Source organism: Notamacropus eugenii, chromosome 6 (genome assembly GCF_028372415.1).
Source record: "Notamacropus eugenii isolate mMacEug1 chromosome 6, mMacEug1.pri_v2, whole genome shotgun sequence".
Taxonomy (NCBI): domain Eukaryota; kingdom Metazoa; phylum Chordata; class Mammalia; order Diprotodontia; family Macropodidae; genus Notamacropus; species Notamacropus eugenii.
This window is the reverse complement of record NC_092877.1, coordinates 19940136-19963719: the sequence shown is the minus strand read 5'-3', so window position 1 is coordinate 19963719 and position 23584 is coordinate 19940136. Positions and strand designations below refer to the sequence as shown.

General features: G+C 39.9%; 2 protein-coding genes across 2 annotated transcripts in view; one reads left to right on the top strand and one right to left on the bottom strand.

Annotated features, from left to right (window-relative positions):
- The window catches only part of LOC140510517 (doublecortin domain-containing protein 1-like), a 103955-nt gene extending 98765 nt beyond the window's left edge, over nt 1–5190 (bottom strand). Inside the window, exon 1 of the mRNA XM_072619253.1 lies at nt 4309–5190. The gene's annotated coding sequence lies outside the window, so the exon portion shown is untranslated. The remainder of the gene's footprint in view (nt 1–4308) is intronic.
- An 18-nt stretch (nt 5191–5208) lies between these two features.
- Nucleotides 5209–23584, top strand: part of DNAJC24 (DnaJ heat shock protein family (Hsp40) member C24) — a 69894-nt gene continuing 51518 nt past the window's right edge. Inside the window, exons 1-2 of the mRNA XM_072619252.1 lie at nt 5209–5431; nt 8688–8826. Of these exons, the coding sequence (XP_072475353.1) occupies nt 5253–5431; nt 8688–8826 (318 nt within the window). The 5' untranslated portion in view covers nt 5209–5252. The remainder of the gene's footprint in view (nt 5432–8687; nt 8827–23584) is intronic.

Here is a 23584-nt window from a genome sequence, read left to right as displayed (position 1 = left end):
ATCACTGAATTAACAGGTAGTAGAGCCACAAAGTTCCACATTATTCACAGGGTATCAGAGCCAGGTTCAGAATTAACCAAGTGAGAAAATTTCCTGTTCAGAAAGGAAATACAGCATAATCGAGAAATTAAGCCAAGAGGAACTTATATTCACCTGTGCAACCTTCACTGCAATGCCTCAACTTTCCCAGGCATAGACATCAATTGTAGCAGTTCTTATACCACATTCCTTTGGGCATCGCATGACATATCCTTTAAATGGTGGATTACTGACTTAATGACAATCAGGAAAATTATATCTGAAAACAAAACTCAGAAAAATATCAAAACTGCAGTCCCAAGAGATATTTGCCTCCAATAATAAATTTTTCTAGGTTAGTAGAGCTAGGTCATTATTTTTCTCATGTTGTTGCAATAAGTAAACAACAAGCACATGTAAGGTAATATAAGGCTTTATCTTATTCATCATTTCTAGGTTAAATCTGTCCTGAAGTGAAATCTATCATTAAAAGTTAAGAGAAACTATGTTCTAGGATTTTACAATATAGTGAATACATGATAGTTCATTCAAAAACCCAGAAAAATGCTGGGCACTATAAGCCGTCAGGCTGACAGATATCTATACTACCTACTAACTCCTAAGGCAAAAATAAAATCTTTAAAACTAAGGGTCTATTGCTACTAAATTGGCTTAAAAATGTAGCTTCAATACCTACTTTTTGTTAACAGGTACATTTTAGTAATTTTCCTAAGTGGTGGCCAAACAAATAAAACAAGATAAAACTCACTCTTTACTATAAGCAAACCTGTAAATTCTTTACAACTTAACAACCTGTTGTCAAGAGCTTCTCTCAGAGTTGATAAGATTTGATGACCCTGACTAAATAAAAAGTCCCAAGAAAATTCACAGATAAGGACAACTTAAGAGGTCTATGATACAACCCCCACTGCCCTGCAACAGTAAATTATTATTACTGGTATCCATTTTCAAAGCAAAATAAATCCAACTAAATCCTTAACAATTTTCACACTGTGACCACATTCTTTAACAGTTCAATTCATAATCTAACAGCATCCAGACTAAAATAAAAGTTATTTTTCAAATGATACAATGGTAACACCCTCTGAGTATCATTTTTTAAATTAACAGCATTCCTTACATAATGATTTCTCAAACTTCACAATGCAATAAAACTAGAAACCTAACATCAGAAACAAAGTTTTACATTTTAAAAATATAACACAAAACATTTTGTTAAGCAAGCAATGTCAGTCAATTTATTTGAATGCATTTTCAAATCCTCTTTTTATAGAAAATCATTTCATTCAACTATCAATCTGGCATTCTATACCAATCACATTCAAATCCAGTACAGAATAATTACACTTAACAATAATAATGATAGCCAATAATATAAAGTGCTTACTATGTGATAGGTACTACACTAAATACTGTACAATTACTGTGTCATTTGATACTTACAACAATCCTAGGAGGTAGGTGCTGTCATTATCCAATTTTACAGACAAGGAAACTCAGGTAAAATAATTTGCTCATTATCACATGGCTAGTAGGTTTCTGAGACCTGATCTGAACTAAGGTTTTCCTAATCTATGCTGTTTCCAAGTATATTGCCTTAATGCCAAATATCAACTGTCTCTTATGTTAAATTCTGACTTACCACAGTTATTCTAATAGGAGAAGATATCTTACTTTAAATGAAACCAAATTATGTAATTTAGCTTCAGGATATACTTCAACCAAATCAAATCTGGATTTACAATGACAAATGGCAACACTAAAAATCCCTTAGTTGTCAGCACCTCAAATTATAGACCATACTGCTTTCAGTTAGTTTACCTTCAAGGATTTCTATTAGCAGTTTCACTTCTTATCCTGCCTCTTTTTGAAGCCCAGGAATCTCTAACGATTGGGACATGCTCTTCTAATAGTCCTTCAAGAAAAGAATTCTAGTCTACCACAGTCAAATAATTCCATGCTATAAATTTATTTCTAGTTTCTACTTAGTAAAAACTGTCTATCTAAAACTAACAGTAATTTCTCCAAAAAGTCTCTCAAATCTTCCTTATCTCAATGAGATGAAAAAAAAAAAACCCTTCTCAAACCCTTTTTCCCAAAACTTCAAACCCTCTATTCACAATGCCAGTGCACAAAGAGACTCCACTTTCTTGTTACATTCTGATTCCACATTTCACTTTGTCTTTGCTCCTTTTTTAAGTCCATCTTATCTTATTTCCAATCATATTCCAGTCTAACATTCCAATGAATGTCTCCTATACCAATTTCCTTATGGGATACCAAGCAATTGCTAAAATTTTTCTTCTTGAGTTGCATAGCCAAAGTGACTTAGCTATTAGTTTGCTTCAGCAATTAAATCTGTTGCTGAAATGTCAGATGCACAAACAAAAGTTCTTTCCACATTTCTAGCATGTATTAATTCTGACACAAAATAGTTCAAATGTAAAGTGTTCTACAGATACTAAAGTGCTACATTCACTATTATTATCACAAAAATTATAGTCAGATCATGGCCTTGGAAAGATCTCTTGGGGATCCCCAAGTCTTCAGGACCATACTTCTAAAATTCCAGATAAATGAGTTCCCCAATCTTTGTCTGAAACCATCTCTATTTTCTAATTACCATAATTATCAAGAAGTCATTGATTCCATCTAACCTATATCCTATTCATCACAATATAGCCACTTCTTTTAGTGATGCTCTGGATAAAAGGACATCTAGACTACACCTTCTCTAGTATAGGATGTCAGGTATTTTTGAAGGAAGATCAATTGCTTAAGTAATTAAAGCTTTTGTTTCTAATATAACTTTTCTAACAATTTTCACTTATGTTATTTCACTTGACACAACAAGCTGGAGACACATGTAGGGCAAGTGTTGTCGTTACTTTTGTAAAGGTGAGGAAACAAAGAAAGAACTAACTTGTTGTAGCACCAAACACCTTGACACACATCCAGGATGACTTACTGGCACAGGTTCTTTGATCTGCTTCTCTAAAAGGAAAGCAACCTTTGAGGAGTCAACAATCTTCTTTAATCACATATACCAACAGAGAAGATATAAGCAGAGAAATAAAGACCAACAGACAGGGCTTCTGTCTGACCATAAGCAATACATCACAGATCAACAGACAGATCCAACTGTCTGACCATTACATACATACATAATTACCAGAGAGAGAAGCACCAACAACTGGGTTTTCAAAGGGGGAGGGGCTCCTTAATGGTCTCATCTGGGTACCTTCTGCCAAAGAGTACACCCCAAAGCAAAAACTCATGTCAAAGTATACACACATTTTTCAGAGCAGGAGGGTATCCCTCATGACCTAATGCCTCATTAATTAACAAAGGGTGTGGGCCTTCCTACAAAACAGGCCTCCTCTAATCAAGCTTTCCTTAATGGGCTCTGCCTGAGGTCTATTAAAGGGTGGGGGGAAGATCTTTTAACTCTCATTACACTTGTCCAAGAGGAGAAGGGAAAGAAATGTGTTTATATAGCACCTATTATGTACTAGGGACTGTGCCAAATGCTTCACAAATATTAGCTCCTTTAATCCCTACAACCTGAGAGGTAGGTATTATTATCCCCATTATACAGTTGAAGAAACTGAGGCAGAGAGGTTAGATCACTCCCCTAGTGTTACACAGCTAATAAGTATCTGATGCCTAATTTGAACTCAGGTCTTCCTGATTTTAGGTTCAGTGCTCTATTCAAGGTAACTGAGTGGAGTAGCTGTGGCAGAAACTGGTTATTCTGACCTAGTTTAGTGTACTTTTTCCTATACCATATTGAGAAGTACTATTCTAGTTCTAGTTCAGGAACCAGCTTGCTATCTGATTTAGACAGAATTCTGTTCAATTCAAAAAAGCATTTATTAAGGGACAAAGCATTGTGTTAGGTGCTAAAGATAGAGACAAAAAAACAAACAAACCAAAAATAAGTCTATCCTTTCAGGGAGCTGAACAGACATAGTATGGATACACAAAAGTGAATACAAAGTAATGAAAATGTGTCAAGATATTAAGGAACACCCTGTTTTCCAAAGTTAAGGTCCCAGCAAGTAAGCCATGCTCTGACCTTGGCATAACAACAATCCTTTGCTCCCACCCACCAGATGACCTCACCCTCTCACAAAATGGCATAGTTATTGTATTGCTTTGACCAGCAGCAGCAGGTGTTCTCTGAGCTAAGCCAAGCGCCAGAAAATCTTGGACAAATTCTGCAGGACACCCTGGTATGAATCAAACCTGTCACATTGTTGCTCTTACCTCCTTGGCAGGGTTACAAGTAGCCACTGGTGTAAGTTTCGAGATCTGCCTACAATAAAGCGGGCCTCCCACACTTGTGTCTAGTTTCCCAGCTTTGAAGCTGTTTGATCTTTGACTCCTTCTCTCTGGCCTGCTCTGCTCTTCCACAGGTGAAGCTGATTCTGTCCACTTGACAGAGGAGACTGTTACCAAGTGAAGGGATCTGGAAAGACCTCATCAAGGCAGTGCCAGCTGAGCTAGCTCTGAAGGGCAGCTGTCAGGAAGGTCTGATCTCAGATCCTACCTCTGACATTTACTGACCCTGCCACCCTGGGCAAGTCACCTAACTGCCTATTAATCTCAGTTCCTCATCTGTAAAATGGGCACACACCGGAGAAGGGAAGTATAGCCAACCACGCCAGTATCTCTGGCAAGGAAGACCTCAAGGGCAGTCACATGGAGTCTGATACAACTGAACAACCACAACAGATTCTGAAATCCAGCCCCAAACTCACTCTTTCTGTGACTTCGGGAAGTCACCTAAAGTCTCTCTATCTGTCGTGCGAGGCGGCCTCTGGATATCCCTCCACTTTTAAAAACTGGAGCTTACGGGCATCTCCGTCCCGCTGCCCCTCCCCCCCAGGGCTTAAGAGAAGGGGAGGCTCGTGACGTGAAAGCCCACGCAAGAGTCCCCGGGCCACGCGAGGTGCCGGCCTCGCGATAATTACGTGGGGTGATAGCTTTGGTCGGGCCTGCCCTTGCCCTCGCTGCCCTGTCTGTGGGAAATACCAGAGAACCAGTAGTGGCACGGGGCCTTGGGCAGCCCTTCCGAGACCCAGCCCGACTTGTGGACCCCCCGGGGAGGAGCCGGTCCGAGGTCCCCGCGTGCTCAGAGAACCAGGGGCTCGGCCAAGAGCGGAGCCTGCGCAGGGACCAGAGCGCCGCCCCAGCGGCGTCGGGTTACCATGGAGACGGCGTCGAGGTCGTCAGGACGCCACGTCCTCCCGGTGCAGCAGTCATCGCGGTCCGACTGGAAACGGGGTTCCTCGCAGGCCACGGAGGTCTACCGCCTACTTCCGGCGGAAAGGTCGCGGGCCGGCGGCTGGCGGCCCAAGCTTGAGTTCCTCTGCCGCCGGGAGCTCGGGTAAGACGGCGTCCCCGCCGGGGGTCAGGGGCCGGGGGGCGGCCAGGCTGCCCTGGAGGCCGCCAAGGAGCCGCGGGGCCGGTGGAGGCGGTGCGGGAAGGGGGCCCAGCTGGCCCCGCTTCCTCCCTTTACAGATGGGGAAACTGAGGCCCAGAGAGAGGAAGGCCCAAAGGGAGGAGAGTGACTTGCCCGTAGACAGGAAGTGGCGGAAACAAGATGCGCACCCAGTCCTCTGTGGTCAGCTAGTACGGATGCTGCCCACTGCATGCCAGGCACTCTGCGAGGAGCTTGGTGGTTGTCCATCTCATGCTGCCCTTGCAGCAGCCTTGGGAGGGAGGTGCTAGTATTCTCCCCATTTTACGGAGGAGGAAAGCGACTCGGCCAGGGTCACACAGCTAGTAAGTGTCTGAGGCTGGTTTTGAGCTCAGGTCTAATTGATTCCAGCCCAGGACTTTATCCACTGCCACCTCCCCGCCCCCCATGCCCCTCTGCCCTGACTCCTGGTGGCCCTTGGGGAATCTGTTCGATGGTGTTTGCCTTCAGTTTTGAGCAGGACAGAAATAATAGTTTTAAAAAGTCCAGAGAGGATCCCCCAATTACACGTTTTAGAGACAATATTAATAGCCAGAACAGCTCCTTTGAAAAGTCATTTTCCCATATGACAGATCATTTGCTTATCAGAGTATTAGAGATTTAGTGTTAGGAAAGGACCCTGAGTATTCATGGGAGTTCAAACTCTCATTTTTTTAAAAGAGGGAACTCTCATTTAGTGGTGCATAGGGTAGTGGGTCTCAGACACCAGCTGCATGACCTTGGATGAGGCTCAGCTTCCTGCCTGCCTCGGTTCCCCCGGCTGTAAAATGGGGATAATAGCACCTGGCTCCCAGGATGGTTGTGTGATAATAATTGTTAAGTATTTAGCACTTTGGTTAGTACTTTATAAACCACTTACTACACATGGCCAGTCCTTTTCCTTCTCCTTAAGAAAGGGCCTTAGAAGTCATGAAATCCCAACCTCATTCTGCAGATGAGGATACTGAGGCCCCAGAAGGTTTACTGAAAACATCATAAGGTAGTAACTGACAGTCCAAGCTACTGACAGTTATGCTTTTCATTATTTTGGGGAGGGTATATACGTATGTAGGGACAGAACCTTGAACTTGGGGTCTGGAAGATTTGAGTTTGACTGTTGCCTTAGGCGTTTACTGTGGGCAAGCTGTTTAGCCTGACTTAGCCTCAGTTTCCTTGTTTGTATAATGAGGACCATCATCTTACTTGTCTGACTGGGCTGTTACAGTATAAAGTATATGAATCTCTGTAAATGTGAAGGCACCATAGAAATATAAGAACACTGACTCCGATGTTGGAGCATCTGGATTCCAATGCATTTTCTGATTTTACTTCTTGGGTGATCTTGGGCAAGTCACTTAATCTTAGTTTGCCTATCTCTAAGATGAGGAATTTCCAGCAGGTGGCCTTTAGGTCACAGCTTCTTATATCTAAAGGTGAGATCTCAGAAGCCATTCAAATACAACCCCCTTATTTTACATTTGAAGAAACTCAAGGCTGGAAAGACAAAATTATTTGCCCTGGGTCACACATAGTAAGCATGAGAAATGGGATTCAAATTCAGGTCCTTGGATTAAGTGTGTATTAACCTGAGTATTTCCTTCAGTTGTACTATCCTTCCTCCTGTGCTCTAGGTCTATGAACTTTAAATGAACTATTACCTAAATCTGTGAACTTAAATGCACTATTAATCTAAATCTATTTTCTTCATTTTCTCTTAGGTAATTAAAAGTTTGATTTACCCCTTTATCTTATGTTTAACCTTTTTTTCCACATGTATAGGCATCTACAAATACAATTATCTGAGAGAGTTGACTTAAGATATAATTCTCAAATATGTGCAATAATTGTAATTTACCTGAGGTAAAGTAGGTATAATGGAAGGAAAAATGTTTCATCTTCTATAAAATATGGATAACTCTTGAATTTAGAATAGACCTTATTGACAATTTAAACTAATCCTTATGTTTTATAGACTAGGAAACTGAACCTCCAAGAACTTCAGTGACTTGCCTAAGGTCACATAGGGAGCTTAGAGCAGAGATTAAAATCCAGTGCCTTTCACACTTACTATGCTACTTATAGAAACCTGCCAAACAGACTTGATGTAAACTCTTCTGTTTAGGTTTTAATGCCTTTGACAGCCTGACCCAAAGCTGTCATTCCAGCCTTATTGAGCATTATTCATCGCTTCCCATGCTTTGTGATCCAACCAAACTGGTCTTCTCTTTCTTCTTCACCCATGACATTTCATCCCTTGTTTTCTATATCTCTGCACATGATTCCCCTCTCCCGTGACCCATGCATAGAATCTCTTTTTTCAAGATGCAGCCCAAGCACCATTTTCTACTTGAAACTGCTCTTGGTCCTTCTCTCCTTAACTGCTTCCCAAGCCAGGAGAAGGGACAGCATCCTGAGTCCTTAGATTGTAAAGTACTCAGAAGGGAGTAAAGTGTAAGAAGACTAGAAGGCAAGAAGAGACCAGGTTGTGAAAGTCCTTAAAAGCTCAACAGAGAATTTTGTATTTAATACTAGAGGTATCTTGGAGGATATTTCAGTGGTCTAGGGTGGAGGTGATGGGAGCCTGCACAGGTGGGGGGAGGCAACTCTGCAAGTGGAGAGAGGGAGACATAGATGAAAGACATTTGTAAATCTAGTATCAAGTAGAGTATAAAAATGCATAAGAGAGGCACCATGGGGTGGGAGAGCCCACAGGCATGAGAGGACACTTTTCTTTGGAGGATTTGGAGGAGTCAGGGCTTTTGAAGGAGGTAAGATTTTAGCTGGGTCTATACATGTATACACAAATTTTACATATATATGTTTGTGTGTATTTATATTTACCTATATACATGCACTCTACGCTACATACACACACACATCATCATCATCATTGTCATCATCCTTGTTTTCTCCATTACAGTGTAAATTCCTTGTTAGTTGAGATTGTTTCATTTGTTATATTTTTATCCCCCACCCAGTGCATAACACACAGATTATTAATGCTTCTTGATTGATTTTTGGGAAGATCAAATGAGATGATATACATAAAGTGCTTCCTAAACTATAAAACTCAATAAATATGAGCTATGTAAATATTTTCAGACTTTCAAATCTAATTGCTTCCTCCCTTTTCCATTAGATTAATGTAAAGTGTAATGAAGTCTTTTCCATATTTTTAATGCAGTACATTAAGGAAAGGCCTTGTGCAGTGCACCATGGCTTTTGAACCCTTCCCTCGAAAGGACTGGTACAGTGTTCTGGGTGCAGAGCCGTCGGCAAGCATGAAAAATCTGAAACAAAAGTACCAAAAGCTCATTTTAATGGTGAGTATTTTGTCACGTGTTTTTGAATTATGTCAGAAAATTTGTAAATGCCTGATAGTACATAGCAAATGCAGAATGGTATAAATGGAGTAAGTAGAATGATAATTTGATTCCATTTTAAGTTTCACTGATATTGAGGTTGGGGGGGAGTTGTCAACAGTTTAACTGCTTTTCATTAGACTCTTAATAAGCCACTTTTCTGCAGAATCTTTGTTAATTTTTTTAAAAGCCATGACAAAATCTCTCATTCCTCTGTCTTTATCACTATAACCAAAATGTTTTTCAAACAACTGGAATTGTTATTTTTAATGTTTTTGTAATGTTATCCAGCATTACATGTTTTTTGTGGCCGGATGGCAATGGATTACTTTAAAATTATCTCTTTAAAACAAAAGCTACTGCTTTGTTTATTTTCATAGTTCTCCAAGCACTTAATAGAAGTCTATTGCATGTAGTATATGCTTGATGAATGTTTCGAGTCAATATCAGTGATTTTTATGTCCAAGAATTTCACTACAAAGTAACATCATTGAAATAAAAAGATTAGACATAGTTGAAAATAAGTGTTTATTTTAGTCATTGCTATCAATTTTATTTAGTCATGTGTAGTCATTGTTTAGACTCTGATTGTACATATCAGAGAGAAAAAGGAAAACGGATTTGGGGCTGTGAAAGACTGGAATGCACAGTAAAGGGACTCCCCGAAAAGGGTTGGGAGCACCTCGTTTTAGAGCTAGTGCAGCTTTCACCTGAACAAGAATCCTTGCCACAACCTCTCTTCTAGTGAGGCGGAGCTGGCTCTTTCCCAAGATAACCCATGCCCTTTGGGTACTGCTCTGTCAGGAAGGTTTTCCTTATGTAGAGTTTAAATGGGAAAGGCAGGATCCCTGCAACTGAGGAGGAATGGGAAACTCTTAGGATTGAAGTTCTGAAGGCAGACAAAGAAACACTTCTGGTAAGGAAGAAAAACAGGAGTCCTCTGGAGAGGCATGTAGACATCTGGAGCACTCACCACCCAACTTAGATTTAAGATGGAGAGATAGATTTCTATATAGCTACAGATATATATGATGGAAGAAAAAATGACTTCCCAAAATAGCATGATCCCATTGAGGGAGTGTCAGAAGTAGTAAGGCTCCCAAAGAGCTAGGGTAAGCAAGGAGAGTGCAGGACATCAATGAAGGTTTCTTAGGTGGAGGCTAGGGGGCCAGGAGTATTGTGGAAAAGAGGAGGAGGGTCAGAGCCAGGATTTGACTGGATGACACAATGACTGTCGATACAGAGGAGATAGCCACTCTAGTTGGATTGGACTTTTCTTTTCCTTGGGAAGGAAAATAAGTTTTGGCCTGTAAAGAACAGAGCAAAAATGGCTAAGAGGCAGTTGATAACTCACATAAGTAAGAAGGCAGAAGAACGTTTAGCTGCCCAGGAAATTCCCTGGTTGAGCTGAACTTCATAGTCAGAGACTAAAAGAACTGGCAGATGTGGTTGTAGCACCACCATAAGGAAAACCATTTCAGAGATTGTGAAGAACATGAGAGATGTGGCAGTGCTGCAGAAGGGCACTTGTTTTGATTTTCCAAGCAGAGAAGAGAATGGAGTCTTCCACAGAGGCCAGCAATCTTTGCTTTCTGGGGAAATTGTGGAATGCGTTGTGAAAGAGATGACTAGTGAACCTCCAGGACAAGGAAGCAGTGACTACCAAGAACCATTGTGATTTCATTGAGAATGGGTTTTGCCAGAAGACCCTTATTTACTGTTTTTGAATGGCCTTTTAAACTAACAGATTTAAGGAATGATATAGATATTACACTTGTGTTTGATAAACTTACATACTATTCTGTTGAAAGACGAAGAGACTTTGTGGTGGTAGTAGTTGAGTTGTGTGTGACTTTGTGACCCCATTTGGGGTTTTCTTGACCAGAATACTGGAGTGGTTGCCATTTCCTTCTCCAGTTCATTTTACAGATGAGGAAGGAAACTGAAGCAGACAGGGTAAAGTAATTTGCCCAGGGCCACACTGCTAGTGAGTGTCTGAGGCAAGATTTGAACTTGGGAAGATGACTCTTCATGACTCCAGGTCTGGTGCTCTATCCACTGCTCCACCTAGCTGCCACCAAGACTGACTCTAATGCGGTTAGGTAGATTCTGAACTGATTGAATGACATCAAAGATTAGTCATTTGTGATTCATTGTCATTTTGGAAGTCGGGCTCCATCAAAGGGCACCAGGGGCTTGATCTGTGCTTGGCCTTGTACTGGTTAACATAAAAGCACTGATGACTTAATTGTCAAAATTTACAGATGGCATAAAACTGGAAAAGAGAAGTGACACCATAGAAAACAGAGTCAGCATCCACAGAGATCAACAGAGTAGAGCAGGGGTCAGGCTGGAGGACCAGGTCAGTTCCAGTATGGCCTCTGATAGTTTAAAAAATAAATTTGTCTTTAAGAACAGTTGAGTTTTATTGTTTTTAAAAATGTTTTAAATGTTCTTAGCTTATGTGGTTGGATTTGGCCATTGGCAGTAGATTGCCAATCCCTGTGCTAGGTACTGACCTGAATTTAAGAATATGAAATTCAGTAGGGCTAAATGTGAAGTTTTACACTCCACAGCATCACAGGCAAGACTGGGGAGTCACAAGGAGAGAACATTTGACTGACAAAAAATCTGGCTATGTGTGTGTGAACTTCAGACTTGTGAGTCAGGGATGTGATATGTCAGTCAAGAAAGCTAATGTAGTAAAAGAGACCTAGCTTTCAGGAATAAGGAGAGGCTGAACTCTGCCATGGTCACACCTCTTTGGCAGTATTGCTTTCAGTTCTGGCTATCACCATTTAGGAAGGACGTCATTAAGCTGGTGAGTATGAAGAGGCGACGCAGCTATTTTGTGCAGTGAGTAAAGCACCAGGCTTGCCTGGAGTCAGGAAGACTTGAGTTCAAAGCCAGCCTCAGACACTTACTAGCTGTCTGACACTAGACAAGTCACTTCATCCTGTTTGCCTTAGTTTCCTCATCTGCAAAATGAGCTGGCGAAGAAATAGCAAACCACTCTAGTATCTCTGCCAAGAAATCCCCAAATAGGTTTACAAAAGAGTTGGACACGACTGAAATGACTAGGCAACAACATGCAGACACCTCTGGCTGAGAAAATAAAAGACACATAGGGAACATGGCAGCTGGCTTCCAGTATCTGAAGACCTGCCATGGGAAAGAAGACTGAGACATGTTTTCTTTGTCCCCAGAAGATAGAAGTAGGAGGAGCAGATGGAAGTTTTACAGAAGTGAGGTTAAGCCCAGTGTTAGGACACACACTTCCTAAATGGGAAAGAGCTGCTTTGGGAGGGATGGACCAGTTTCCTCTTCAGTGGTGGTTTTCAACCAGTGACTTGGTGACCATTTGCCCAGTAGGTTGAGCATATGTGTGGCATGTGTGCATATGCCTGTGTGTGCGTGTGTTCATGTATACATATTAGGGATTCCTTTTTGATATGAGTTGGACTAGAGGGCCTCTTTGGTCCTTTCCAATCCTAAATGTATGATTCTTTCAAAAGCTAAACTCATTATCTTTCCCTGAAAACCTGCTTCTCCTCTTAACTCTTATCTTTCAGCAGCAGCATTTTCTGATTCATCCAGGTTTATGCTTATTTTCTCTCTCTGCCTCCCAACATATCCAGGTTGTCAGGTTTTATTGATCAGTGCGAATGGAGCACATGGCCCAGCCTTTTGTCCTTGCTACCAGGTTGCCTCCTTTCCCAGTCATGCATCTTTCTCACATCTCTGTGTTGTTACTCGTGGCTTCCACATGTGCTTCTCTTTGACTTGAGGTTGACCAGAAACTGGTAGTCCATGATTTCTACAGCATATCATGGAGTTATTTAAATTGAGTCTTTGCAGTTTCCCAGAGAGCGTCCAGCCTGCACCCTCCTTTTCAGTTCTGGGCTCGCGTCCTTGCCCATTAGTGGTTTTCTGCAGTACATATGTGCTGGTGAGCCAGTTTTCATTTATCCGTTCTCTTGCATATCATAATCTAGTCAATAGACCTTCATTATCCCTTTGGTTTCCTGTTTGAGTAGTTAGGCCAAACTCAATTTGAGATGAGTTGGTTTCTCAGAGTTGTTTGAAGTTTGCCTTTTTCTTATCAATAGTGATTTAGAGCATTTTTCACATGACTGTAGATTCTGTTGATTTCTTCTGAAAACTGCCTGTTTATGTCCTTTGAACATTTGTCACCACTCTCTCCCCCGTTTTCTCCTCTACTTTAAAAGCTCTTCTTTGCCTGCTTCTTTTTTTTTTTGAAAAGTTTTTGAAAATATTTTCCCATTTTACCTCTCTTCCCTCTTTTCCCAGTGCACCCCTCTTTCTCACCCCTTCATTTTTTTAGAGATCATTCCAACATAATCGGCTTACATCCATGCCCTCTGTCTTTGTAAGCTCCATTTAACTGTCCTAACAATGATAAAGTTTTTAGGAGTTACTTACATATATCATCTTTCTATATATGTAAACAGATTAACTTTATTGAGACCCTTATGATGACTTTCATATTTACCTTTTTATGTTTTTCTTGAGCCTTGTGTTTGAATGTCAGATTTTTCTATTCAGCTTTGGTCTTTTCATCAGAAATGCTTGAAAGCCCTCTATTTTATTAAATGTCAGTTTTTTCCCCTGAAGAATTATAAAAAGTTTTGCTGGGTAGGTTTTTCTTCCTAGCTTTTTTGCTTTCCGGAATATATTCTAAACTTTCTACTCATTTAATGTGGAAACTACTAAATCTTGTGTGATCCTCACTTTGGTTCCACAATATTTGAGTTGTTTCTTTCTGTCTCTTCAGTTTTCTCTTTGATCTGAGAGTTCTGGAATTTGATTATAATATTCTTGAGAGTTTTCATTTTGGGATCTTTCTCAGGAGGGGATTGGTGAATTTGTTCAGTTTCTCTTATACTCTTTGGATCTGAGAGAGTGGGGCAGTTTTCCTTGATAATTTCTTGAAATATGATGTCTGGACTCTTTCTTTGATCATGGCTTTCAGACAGTCCAAAAATTTTAATTATCTCTCCTTGATCTGTTTTCTAGGGTAGCTGTTTCATGATACAGTATTTCACATTTTCTTCTATTTTGCCATTCTTTTGACTTCATTTTTATTATTCCTTAATGTTTCATGGAGTTATTAGCTTCCCACTTGGCCAGTTCTTATTTTTACTGAATGATTTCCTTCAGTGAACTTTTCTACCTCTTTTTCCATATGTCCAATTCTGTTTTTTAAGAAATTTTCTTCAGTGAATTTTTGTGCCTCTTTTATTATTAGGTCAGTTCTATTTTTTAACGTATTCAGCATTTTTTTTGTACTTCTTTTACTAAACTTTTCATAATTTTCCTGCATCGTTCTTATTTCTTTACCCTATTTTTCCTCTACCACTCTTATCTCTTTCAATCTTTCAGGAATTCTTGTTGGGCTTGGGTCCAGTTAGCATTTTTCTTCTATGCTTTGATTGTAGTTATTTTTACATTGTTTTTTCATGCTGCTGTTTTCAGAGCTTCTTCTGGGGGTCTACAAGGTTTTGATGCTTCCAAGGTGTTGTGATGGTCACTGCTCTCCTGGTCTATGCTTTGGTCTTTATCAAGAAGGAGCCCCTGGTCCCCTACAACCAGCAACACTAGCCCTCCTCCTTGTTTTGGAGCTGTGATCAAGACCCCTGCTCCCTCATGACCTACCCCAGTGCTCTTAACTGCTATGGAACTGCTAGCCTGAACTGCTCATGGGCAACAGAGTTACCACTCTGTGCCAGCAAAGGATCCCTTATGATCTCTCTCTCTCTTTTTTTTTTTTTTACAAACTTTAGAAGTATTTTTTATTGCAGATAGTGCATATACATTATTAGTAGAACTGGTTCCTTTCCCCATCTCTAAGATGACATCATATCAAATACCAGATCTTGTACTGATATTAACAAAACCCCAAATGCTTTCATGTTACTCTTTTTTTCAGTACCTGGGGATTTGATTTGACCCAATTTTCTTTTTTAACCTGTGCTGCTTCTCATTGCTTCATTTTTCACTTCTCTTATTTTCCCTGCTTTAAATTGTTGCATGCAGTCATCAAATAGTTTTTGGTTCATCTCCATGAGGAGTTTCAATGCGTTATGTACCTTCTGATCACTTTCTGGCCAGTTGTCCAGCCTTCTTCCAATCTCTGGGCTGTGAAGCTGCTGCCACTGTTGTTGCTGCTGCCACAAGTGAGGGCTGTAGTGAGGCTTCCACCCCAGTGTCACAAACTTCTCCTGCCATCCTCCTAGGTTTTCTTAGGCTGGAAAAAATATCTCACCTTGACCTTTTGTTGGCTCTCCTGCTCTAAAATTTGATTTGAGGAATTATTTGAAAGTTATTTGCATCAGCATGTTGAGATAGTTCAGCTGGGTTGCCTCTAATTTGCCCTCTTGGCTCCCAGTATATTTTTTAAACAAGTTTACATGCCCTAGGTTAAGAATCCCTGTTTTTAGAATATTGATCCAACCACCTCTAGTTTCTGCTCTTTCTTGTAAGTCAAAGGACTTGCACAGTTTCCCAGATAACCTATCTAATTTTGAAGCTTGGCTGTGGCACATATCCTTATATGCCTCTCCTGATTCTAATTAGTCCTGCCTTCCTTTTTGTCCAGACTTGTGATTCCAGTCTCAGTTGGGAAGCTCCTAACTCTTAACCTAGATGGATATTCTTACACCTGAGAAATTGAGAAGTTAAGCAGACTTGCCTAGTGTCACACATCCTTGTGCATCTGTGATCAAACTTGAACCAAGATGGGAGTCTTCCTGACTCCAAGGCTGGCTGCCTCCACTCTACTCAATTTTTATTAGCCATGTTTTATCTTCACCCTTTATATGCTTAGGTTCTAGCCAAACTGTTCAGAGCTATCAGTTAAACTCTGTGTAAAATCTCTTGCCTTTGTACATTTGGTAGGCTGTTCTCTCGGGCCTGGAATGGGCTTATTCCCTTTTCATTTCCCCTTGTTGAAATGTCTCTTTTCTGAAGGCTAAGATACCACCTATTCTTTCATGAGACTTTCCTCATTTTCCACAGCCGCAAGTACAAGTATGCTTTTCATCCTCAAGTTTTCCAGTGGCAGTTTCTCTTAATCCCTGTTACCTTAGCACATTCTCCCTACTTTTATATTTATGTAAATATCATATGTACTTCTGGTAGGTTTTAAGGGTATTTCTAACAGCTTAGCAGGTACTGACTTACATAGCAAGTGCTTGGTAATTTTTTTTCTAATTAAATTACAACACTGTAAAATGAATCTGTGTATTGAATCTTATTTTATCATTGACTTTTGTTACAAAGTTGGTGAAACAATTTCCAAACTAAATGTGATAAAATGACATATTAGTAGTAATGTTCAAGATAGTTAAACAACTTGAATTCAAAACAGTCATTTTTATGATTGGTAAAATAGTTTAGAGACCTCAAGAAAATGTGTGACTTTCCCTGAGTGACTGATGGGTCAGGTGGTGGGGGGTAGTTATTCCTGGGCTTCCTTTTTCTCATGTAAAATAAAGGGCTCAGACTCCATGATGTTGAAAGCTCTTTCCAGTTCTAACATGCTAGGATTCTGTAGTTCTTTATTGGATCTGGGACTTTGGACCTTCATCTGGGAATCATTGGGAATCCTCTACGTTAGGTTCACAAATGTAGAGCTGGAAGGGGCGTTGGAGATCCTTCAGTCCAGCCTCCCCTCCCCAGGTCCTCTGCCTACAATTCTAGTGCTCTTCCACATGACAGTGGCACAGCCATGCCACATGAGCTGATCTCCACACATAGGATGAATGAGGATATCATCAATGTTGTTATTGGTATTGTCATCTTTCCTGCAGTGGAAACCCTCCTCTTTGCCCAGTGAGACAGATTTTCGTCCTTCTAATTGTCCTTTTTCAAGTCTGGCTGAGCTTGCAGCTACTGCCCTTTCGCCAAATATAGAGGAAAGTCCCAGGGTGAGGGTTCCTTTGCACCTCTCTAGCCTCAGAAAGCTGTGTTACCCTAGCCCCAGACTAGCTAGATCAGATGTTTTTACTGGTTAGTCTTATTGTATATAATTTATAGATCACTAGCTTATGACAGATAATAAATGCTTGTTGATTGATAGCAGTGATGAAATGTTAAAAAAATGAGCTAATTATTCACAGGTCACTTATTGAGTAACCTCAGTTATATAGGACATAGCTAAAAATCAGTAAGTTGTCAAAAAAGGTGCCAGAGTAGCCAATACTGATGTTATAAAAAGCTGTGCATAAAATCTGTTCTTGGGGACAGCTTCTCAGCCATAACTCAGAGTCCATTCTTATCAGTTATCATACGCTTGATTATTTGGTTCCTTAGCCCAAAGCAGGTTAGAAATAGCAAGAGGATATGTGAGCTGGTGGAAGTAATAGGAAATGACACCTGGCAGCAAGGAAAGCAGAAAGGGCCCTTTTTTTAGGAGCATAAAGTTTTTTTTGGACTTGAAAAGGGCAGCTGTCACAGAAGCCATCCCTGTGAGTGAAGAACCCATCTCCCAGTTGTGGAAAAAAACCTGCTTGGATTGTACTGAAGCTGGCTGCCCGCAGGACTGTCATATTTCCCGGCCCTCCCCCCCCATCAGCATCAAGCTGGGTAGCTTCATGGAGAGGGGAATCTTCTGAGAGCCTGAGAACTTGAACTCAGCCCCAGCAAAGCCTACATCACATGTTCTTTACTTTGGATGTTGGTGGGAATGGCTGTGAAGCTGGAGCCAGTGCACACCTGGGCTTTCTAAACACCTCTTGTAACAGGGAACCTCCTGCCTCTGGAGGTGTCCAGCCCCATGTTTGGACACTTAGAATTGTCAGAGGTCTTTCCTGTCATCTGACCTACGCTGCCTCTTTGTAGCCCCCCCGTCATTGTTCCTGAATCTGCCCTGTGAGGCCAAGTAGAAAAAAATGTAATCCCTCTTCCATAAGACAGTCCTCAGTACATTGAGACAGATTTCACTTTCCCTGAGTCTTTAGTCCAGTTCAATCTTACACATTTGTTAAGTGCCTGATAAGTGCCAGGCACTGTGCTAAGCGCAGGTGATATAGAAAGAGACCAAAGAGTCCCTGCCCTCAGGAAGCTTACAGTCTAATGGGAGAGACTGTGTGCAAAGAAATATGTACAAAGTAAGCTATATGTATGTAGGATAGATAGAGTAATTAAAAGAGAGAAGCACTGGAATTTTTAAAAATTTAATTTATTTTTGGTTTTTGTTACATTTTCAGTTCTGAAACTATCTGCCTGCCATCCCACACTCGAGGCCACCATTTCGCACAGACATTCACACCCATCCACACGTATATGTGTGTGTATGTAAAACTAGACTGTGCATCCTTCTGTATATCAGTTCTTCCTCTGAAGGTGCATAGCATCTCCATAGGTCCTTTATAATTGATTTGAGTATTTATAGTACTCAGAAGAGCTTAGCCATTCACATTTATTCTTTGAACAACATTACTGTTACTGTGTACAACGTTCTATTGGCTCTGCTCATTTCACTCTTCGTTATTTCATGTAAGTCTTTCCATGTTTTTCTAGAATCAGCCTACTCATCCTTTCTTACAGCATAGTGGTATTCCCTCACAGTCATATACCCCAACTTGTCTAGACATTCCCCGATTAATGGGCATCCCTTCAATTTCCATTTCTTTGCCACCACAAAGAAAGCTGCTGTAAGTATTTTAGAACAGATAGGTTCTTTTCCTTTTTCCCGATCACATTGGGAAACAGATCTAATAGTGGTATTTCTAAGTCTCAGAGTATACAGTTTTATAATTCTTTGGGCATAATTCCAGATTGCTCTCCAAAATGCTTGGATCGGTTTACAGTTCTGCCAACAATTATCAGTGTCCCGATTTTCCGACATTCCTTCCAACATTTGTCATTTTCCCCTTCTGTTATTTCAGCTAGTCTGAAAGGTGTGATATAGTATCTCAAAGTTGTTTTAATTTGCATTTCTTTAGTTGATGAGTTAAAGCATTTTTTCATATGACTATATTTATCTTTTATTTCTTCATCAAAAAATTGCCTGTTCATATCCTCTGAGAAAGCACTGGAATTAAGAGGGAAAGGGAAGCCAGGTTAACTGTGCCTTGTTCCCTTAACCCCTTCTCATGTAACGTGATCTTTAGGCCCTTTGCCATCCTTGGAATATTCTCTGCTTTTCAGCATCCTCTTCCTACCAAAGTGAACACTCCAGATCAGGCTTGAGGAGAGTGTAGTGTAGTGAGATTACCACTTCCCTTATCCTGAGAGCTGGGTTCTTTTTCATGTAGTCTGAAATCAATTAGCTGTTTATATTTTAGGCTGCCTCATAATACCCCAAGAAATAGGAAGTTTACAGGCCACTCAAGCCTCTGTACCTTTTTTCAGAACTGCTGTGTATTCATGGCTCCCTTATTGTACAGTCATGAAATCAACTTTATACTCAGAGTGTATAAAGCTTTCTTTTTAGTCCTATTGAATTTCATCTTGTTAGATTCAGCCCAGTGCTCTAACCTCTCAAGATCTTGGTGCGTCCTGACTGTCATCCAGTGCATTATCCCAATTTGTGTAATTTTCAAATTGTGTGACCATATCCTCCATGCCTTTATCCAGATTATTAATAAAAATCTCGAATAGCATGGGGTCAAGCATAGATCCCGGGGGCATTCCCCTGGGGGTTTCCTGCCACGTTGATGTTGAGCCATGACAACTATCGTTTGAGTCTGGCTCTCCAGGCAGTTCCATAACCATCTGATTGTATTATTATTTAATCCATATCTTTCCATATTCTCCACAAGAAGAATGGGAGATACTTTATCAAAAGCTTTGGAATAATCTGTGGTCTAGGTAAACTATATCTTCAGCATTCCCTTCGTTTACTGTAGTAATTCTGAGGTCAATGTGGCCTGGACTGTTGTTGGGGTTATGCTGGCCCTTCGTGATCATGACTTCCCTTTAATGATCCATTCTGGAACTTTCCCCAGAATTGAAGTTAAGCTCATTGGCATAGACTCTTCTTTTCCATTTTTTGAAAATCTAAGTATATTTGCCCTTCTCCAGCATGGTGGTGCTTTACCCTGTTATCATTCAGATGTTCCTGATAGCGGCTCAGAAATTATATCTGGCAGTTCTTCCTGGCCTGAAATGCCATTCATTGGTGCACTTGTCTCCTCACTTACCTTGGGCAGACCTTTGTTCTTTGTCTGTCTGTCATTCTGTCATTCCTGGGGCTGTGCTGATCGTAGCCTAATATCTCATTGAATTTTTTGGCTGCCATAGACCTGGCTTTTTCCCAGATAAATGCTCAAATAAGAGATTATCCTAGAGTTAATAAAAATAAAATGATAATGGGAAACCAAATCAGTGCCCAGACCCTACTCATTAATAATTTTTTGGCCATTACTTTGTAGACTTTGATGTTCGCATTTACACTTGGCAGTCTGAGTGATCCTGTTTTCTGTCTGTGTTTTCAGCATTAAGTCACAACACAGTGGAGAGTGTTAAAAACCAAACATGTGACTACCCAGTGTCATTCAGTGTCCAACTTTCACAAAAAGGCACATTTAGTATTTATTTGCACTTAGTCAAGTACAGAAAACTTCTCATTTAACACCTCCTCTGTAATTAGAAATATTCACAGTAACTGCGACTACAGAGCTTACAGCGTGTGGTGAGTTAGTAAATATCGCATGTATGTTCCAGGTTACGTCTTACACTCTCTCACCGAATTCTTGCTAATGATGTTCTTTCTGCAGACTTACTAAGGACCTACTCTAATCTCTGTGCTCCATGCTGGGGAAAATAAAGCTAAACAGGACAGAGTCACCACCTCCCAGAACTTTTTATCTGATAGACAAGAAAAGATATGTGAACATATAAATACAAATTATAAAAGCTTATAAGCTCAAGTGAGAGGAGCATTGGAACAAGAAATGTTAGGTAAGCCTGTAATACACAAAAATAAAATTTAAATACAAGAGCAATTTTAAAGATATTTCGGTACTACCCAGCAAGAATAAAAAATTCGGATCTTCTGATAAGTTTAACATTATTGTACTTTTTACAATTTTACCCATTAATAATGGGATGAATGACTTTTTTCTTCATAAAGATTAACTTCTCTTTCTTTTGTTGTTTGCTACTAATAACAATTTGTACAGTTTGTTATTTTGGAAGTTTTAAAGATCTTGACTGTTTAGTTATGTTATTTCGATCTTTTTTCAGCTGTTACATATTTGAAAATTGCTGTTTACTAAGGATAAATCTTCCCCCAAAAAAGCTTTGTCTATTTGAAAATTGGGTGTCTATTCCTGTTGATGCTGATAATATTATAGGATACCTTTCAACTGGAAAAGAATTATTGTGTAGGAAAATTATATGCTGCTGTTACAATATGCTCCCTAATCTTAAAGGAAATCCATGTAATTTGAGCAAGGAGTGTACAGGGTGTTCTGATTCTTAATGGAGGAAGGGTATAAAATGCTGTTTAATACTTGTATGGGCATTTCGAGTTTTATTATTATTTTAAGTGGTTATCTGTAAACTGGGAAGAGGTGGTAATGTAAGTCACTTTAATTCCTACAGGAATCTAGAAGGGACTTCCATGCTATAGCCTTAAAGCAAGTTAACACGTCAGAAAAGGAGAGACTGTGAAGCAGTTAGATCTTCAGATACAGGTCTGTGGACCGTTTTCCAAAGCAAAGTGATTAAAGAATGGTTACAGAAAATGTTTTAGGTATGAAGGCAAATTTTATGAAAAAAACAAACAACCCCTGAGAATGTTTTAAGTAAAAATAACAAGAGAATTGCCTACTCTTTACAGAAGATGTTACTGTTGGTGCTTTAGGAATGTGAGTCAGCTAATCAGCTGCTTTTTAGGTGCTGTGTGGCACAACACAAAAGCATTTCAAATAAACAGATTATTTCCTTAATATAAATATGAAACTCTAAATATAAATACTCAGGTGTTAGATCAAAAAAGGATCAGAAAGTGAGTTATTTAAGAAGTTTAAAAGTCATAGATGATAAATAACATTTCCCACTCATTGTACAAATGAGGAAACTGAGGCAAGCAGGGTAGGGTGCCTTGCCCAGGGTCACACAGCTGGTAAGTGTCTGAGACCAGATTGGAACTCGGGAAGATGACTCTTCCTGATTCCAGGTCCTGGCGCTCTATCCACTGCACCACTTAGCTGCCCTTTGCAAAAATAGGTGCATGAAAATAATTTCATAGTGATAATAATAGAGAAGAACCATGGTATAGTTGAAGTAGTGTCCGATTGGTAACTTAAAGGCTTACTACCTGTGTGAATGAACTAGTCTCAAGGTCTCTGAGCCCCAGCTTCCTTATTTGTAAAATGGGGAAGATAATATTAGACTGACAAGCTTCCAGGATTGTTGTTAAGAAAGCACTTTGTAAGATTCTTAAGTACTAATTAAATATGAGTTATCATTATCCTCATAACAATAATAGTACTTATACACTATGAGTAAACTGAAACCCAGAGAGATTCGGTGGCTGTTCAGTGTCACAAAGTAAGCTGCTGAGCTGAGTCTTCTGAATCCTTTTTACTTAATGACTCAGTCACCCTGTGAATAGCGTTGCTGCTGTTGAGGCCTGTTTAGCTTGTGAAGGGTAGAGGACTTAGGAGATACTGATCTTCTAGCAATATCCTGGAACTTGCTTTTTTGAAATAGCCTATGAGAGGTCACCTGTTTGGTCACAGGCTTCTAGGCATTCCAGGATGATAAAATCTGGCTGCCTTTTTAAAATAATGATCCAGGTAAATAGTTCACTGTGCCACCCCTGCCCCTTTACTGTTAGCTCTGCTGTTATGTTCTCTTCTGCTTTGTTTTCTGTTTCATTCTTCTTTTTCTATTGTCTTCTCTTTGTGCCACTTCTGTGCTTCTAACTTTGGTGCTGGTAGGGCTGTGAAATCTAGTGATCCAGTCCCTGGACCAACCAGTAGTTGTCTCATAAGGTCTTGCATCTTCAAAGTTTTTGTATGTTGCCTTATGGGGACAGATAGTGACACAGTTGAATGGAGTACTTAGCCTGGAGTCAGGAAGACCTGAGCTCAAATTCACTACCAGCTGTGTGACCCTGGGCAAGTCACTTAAGCTCTGTTTGCTTCAGTTTCCTCATCTGTAAAACAGTGATGATAATCGCTCTGACCTCCCAGGGATTTTGTGAGGATCAGGTCAGATAATCTACTTCTTTCAGATTCTCTTCAGTAATTGCTAAAGTTTTGTCATATCTAACTTTTCTAAAATTTTATTGAATTACTTATGTTTCTTTTAAGTCTGAAAAAAAGTTTGTTGATGTCCCCAACTGTAATTTTATTGTCTACTTCTTCCTATAAAATGATTAACTTTTACTTTAAATATTAGGAGACTGTCATTTGGTGCATGTACATTAAGCATTGATTAAAAAAAGCATTACCTTTGATGACTTTAAGCATAATAGTTTCCCTTTTTGTTTCCTTTAAACATATATAAATCTACTCTTATCTGAGATCATGACTGCCACCCCTGCTTTTTGGGAATTCATCTGAAGCATAATAAATTCTGCGCCTGCTCCTCATTTTAACTCTCTTTTTGTTTCAAGTGTATTTTTCTTAAACAACATGTTGTTGAATTCTGCTTTCTAATCCACTTTTATCCTCTTTCATTTTATAGATGACTTCATCCCATTAAAACTCAGGATTATATTTGTTAATTCTATATTTCC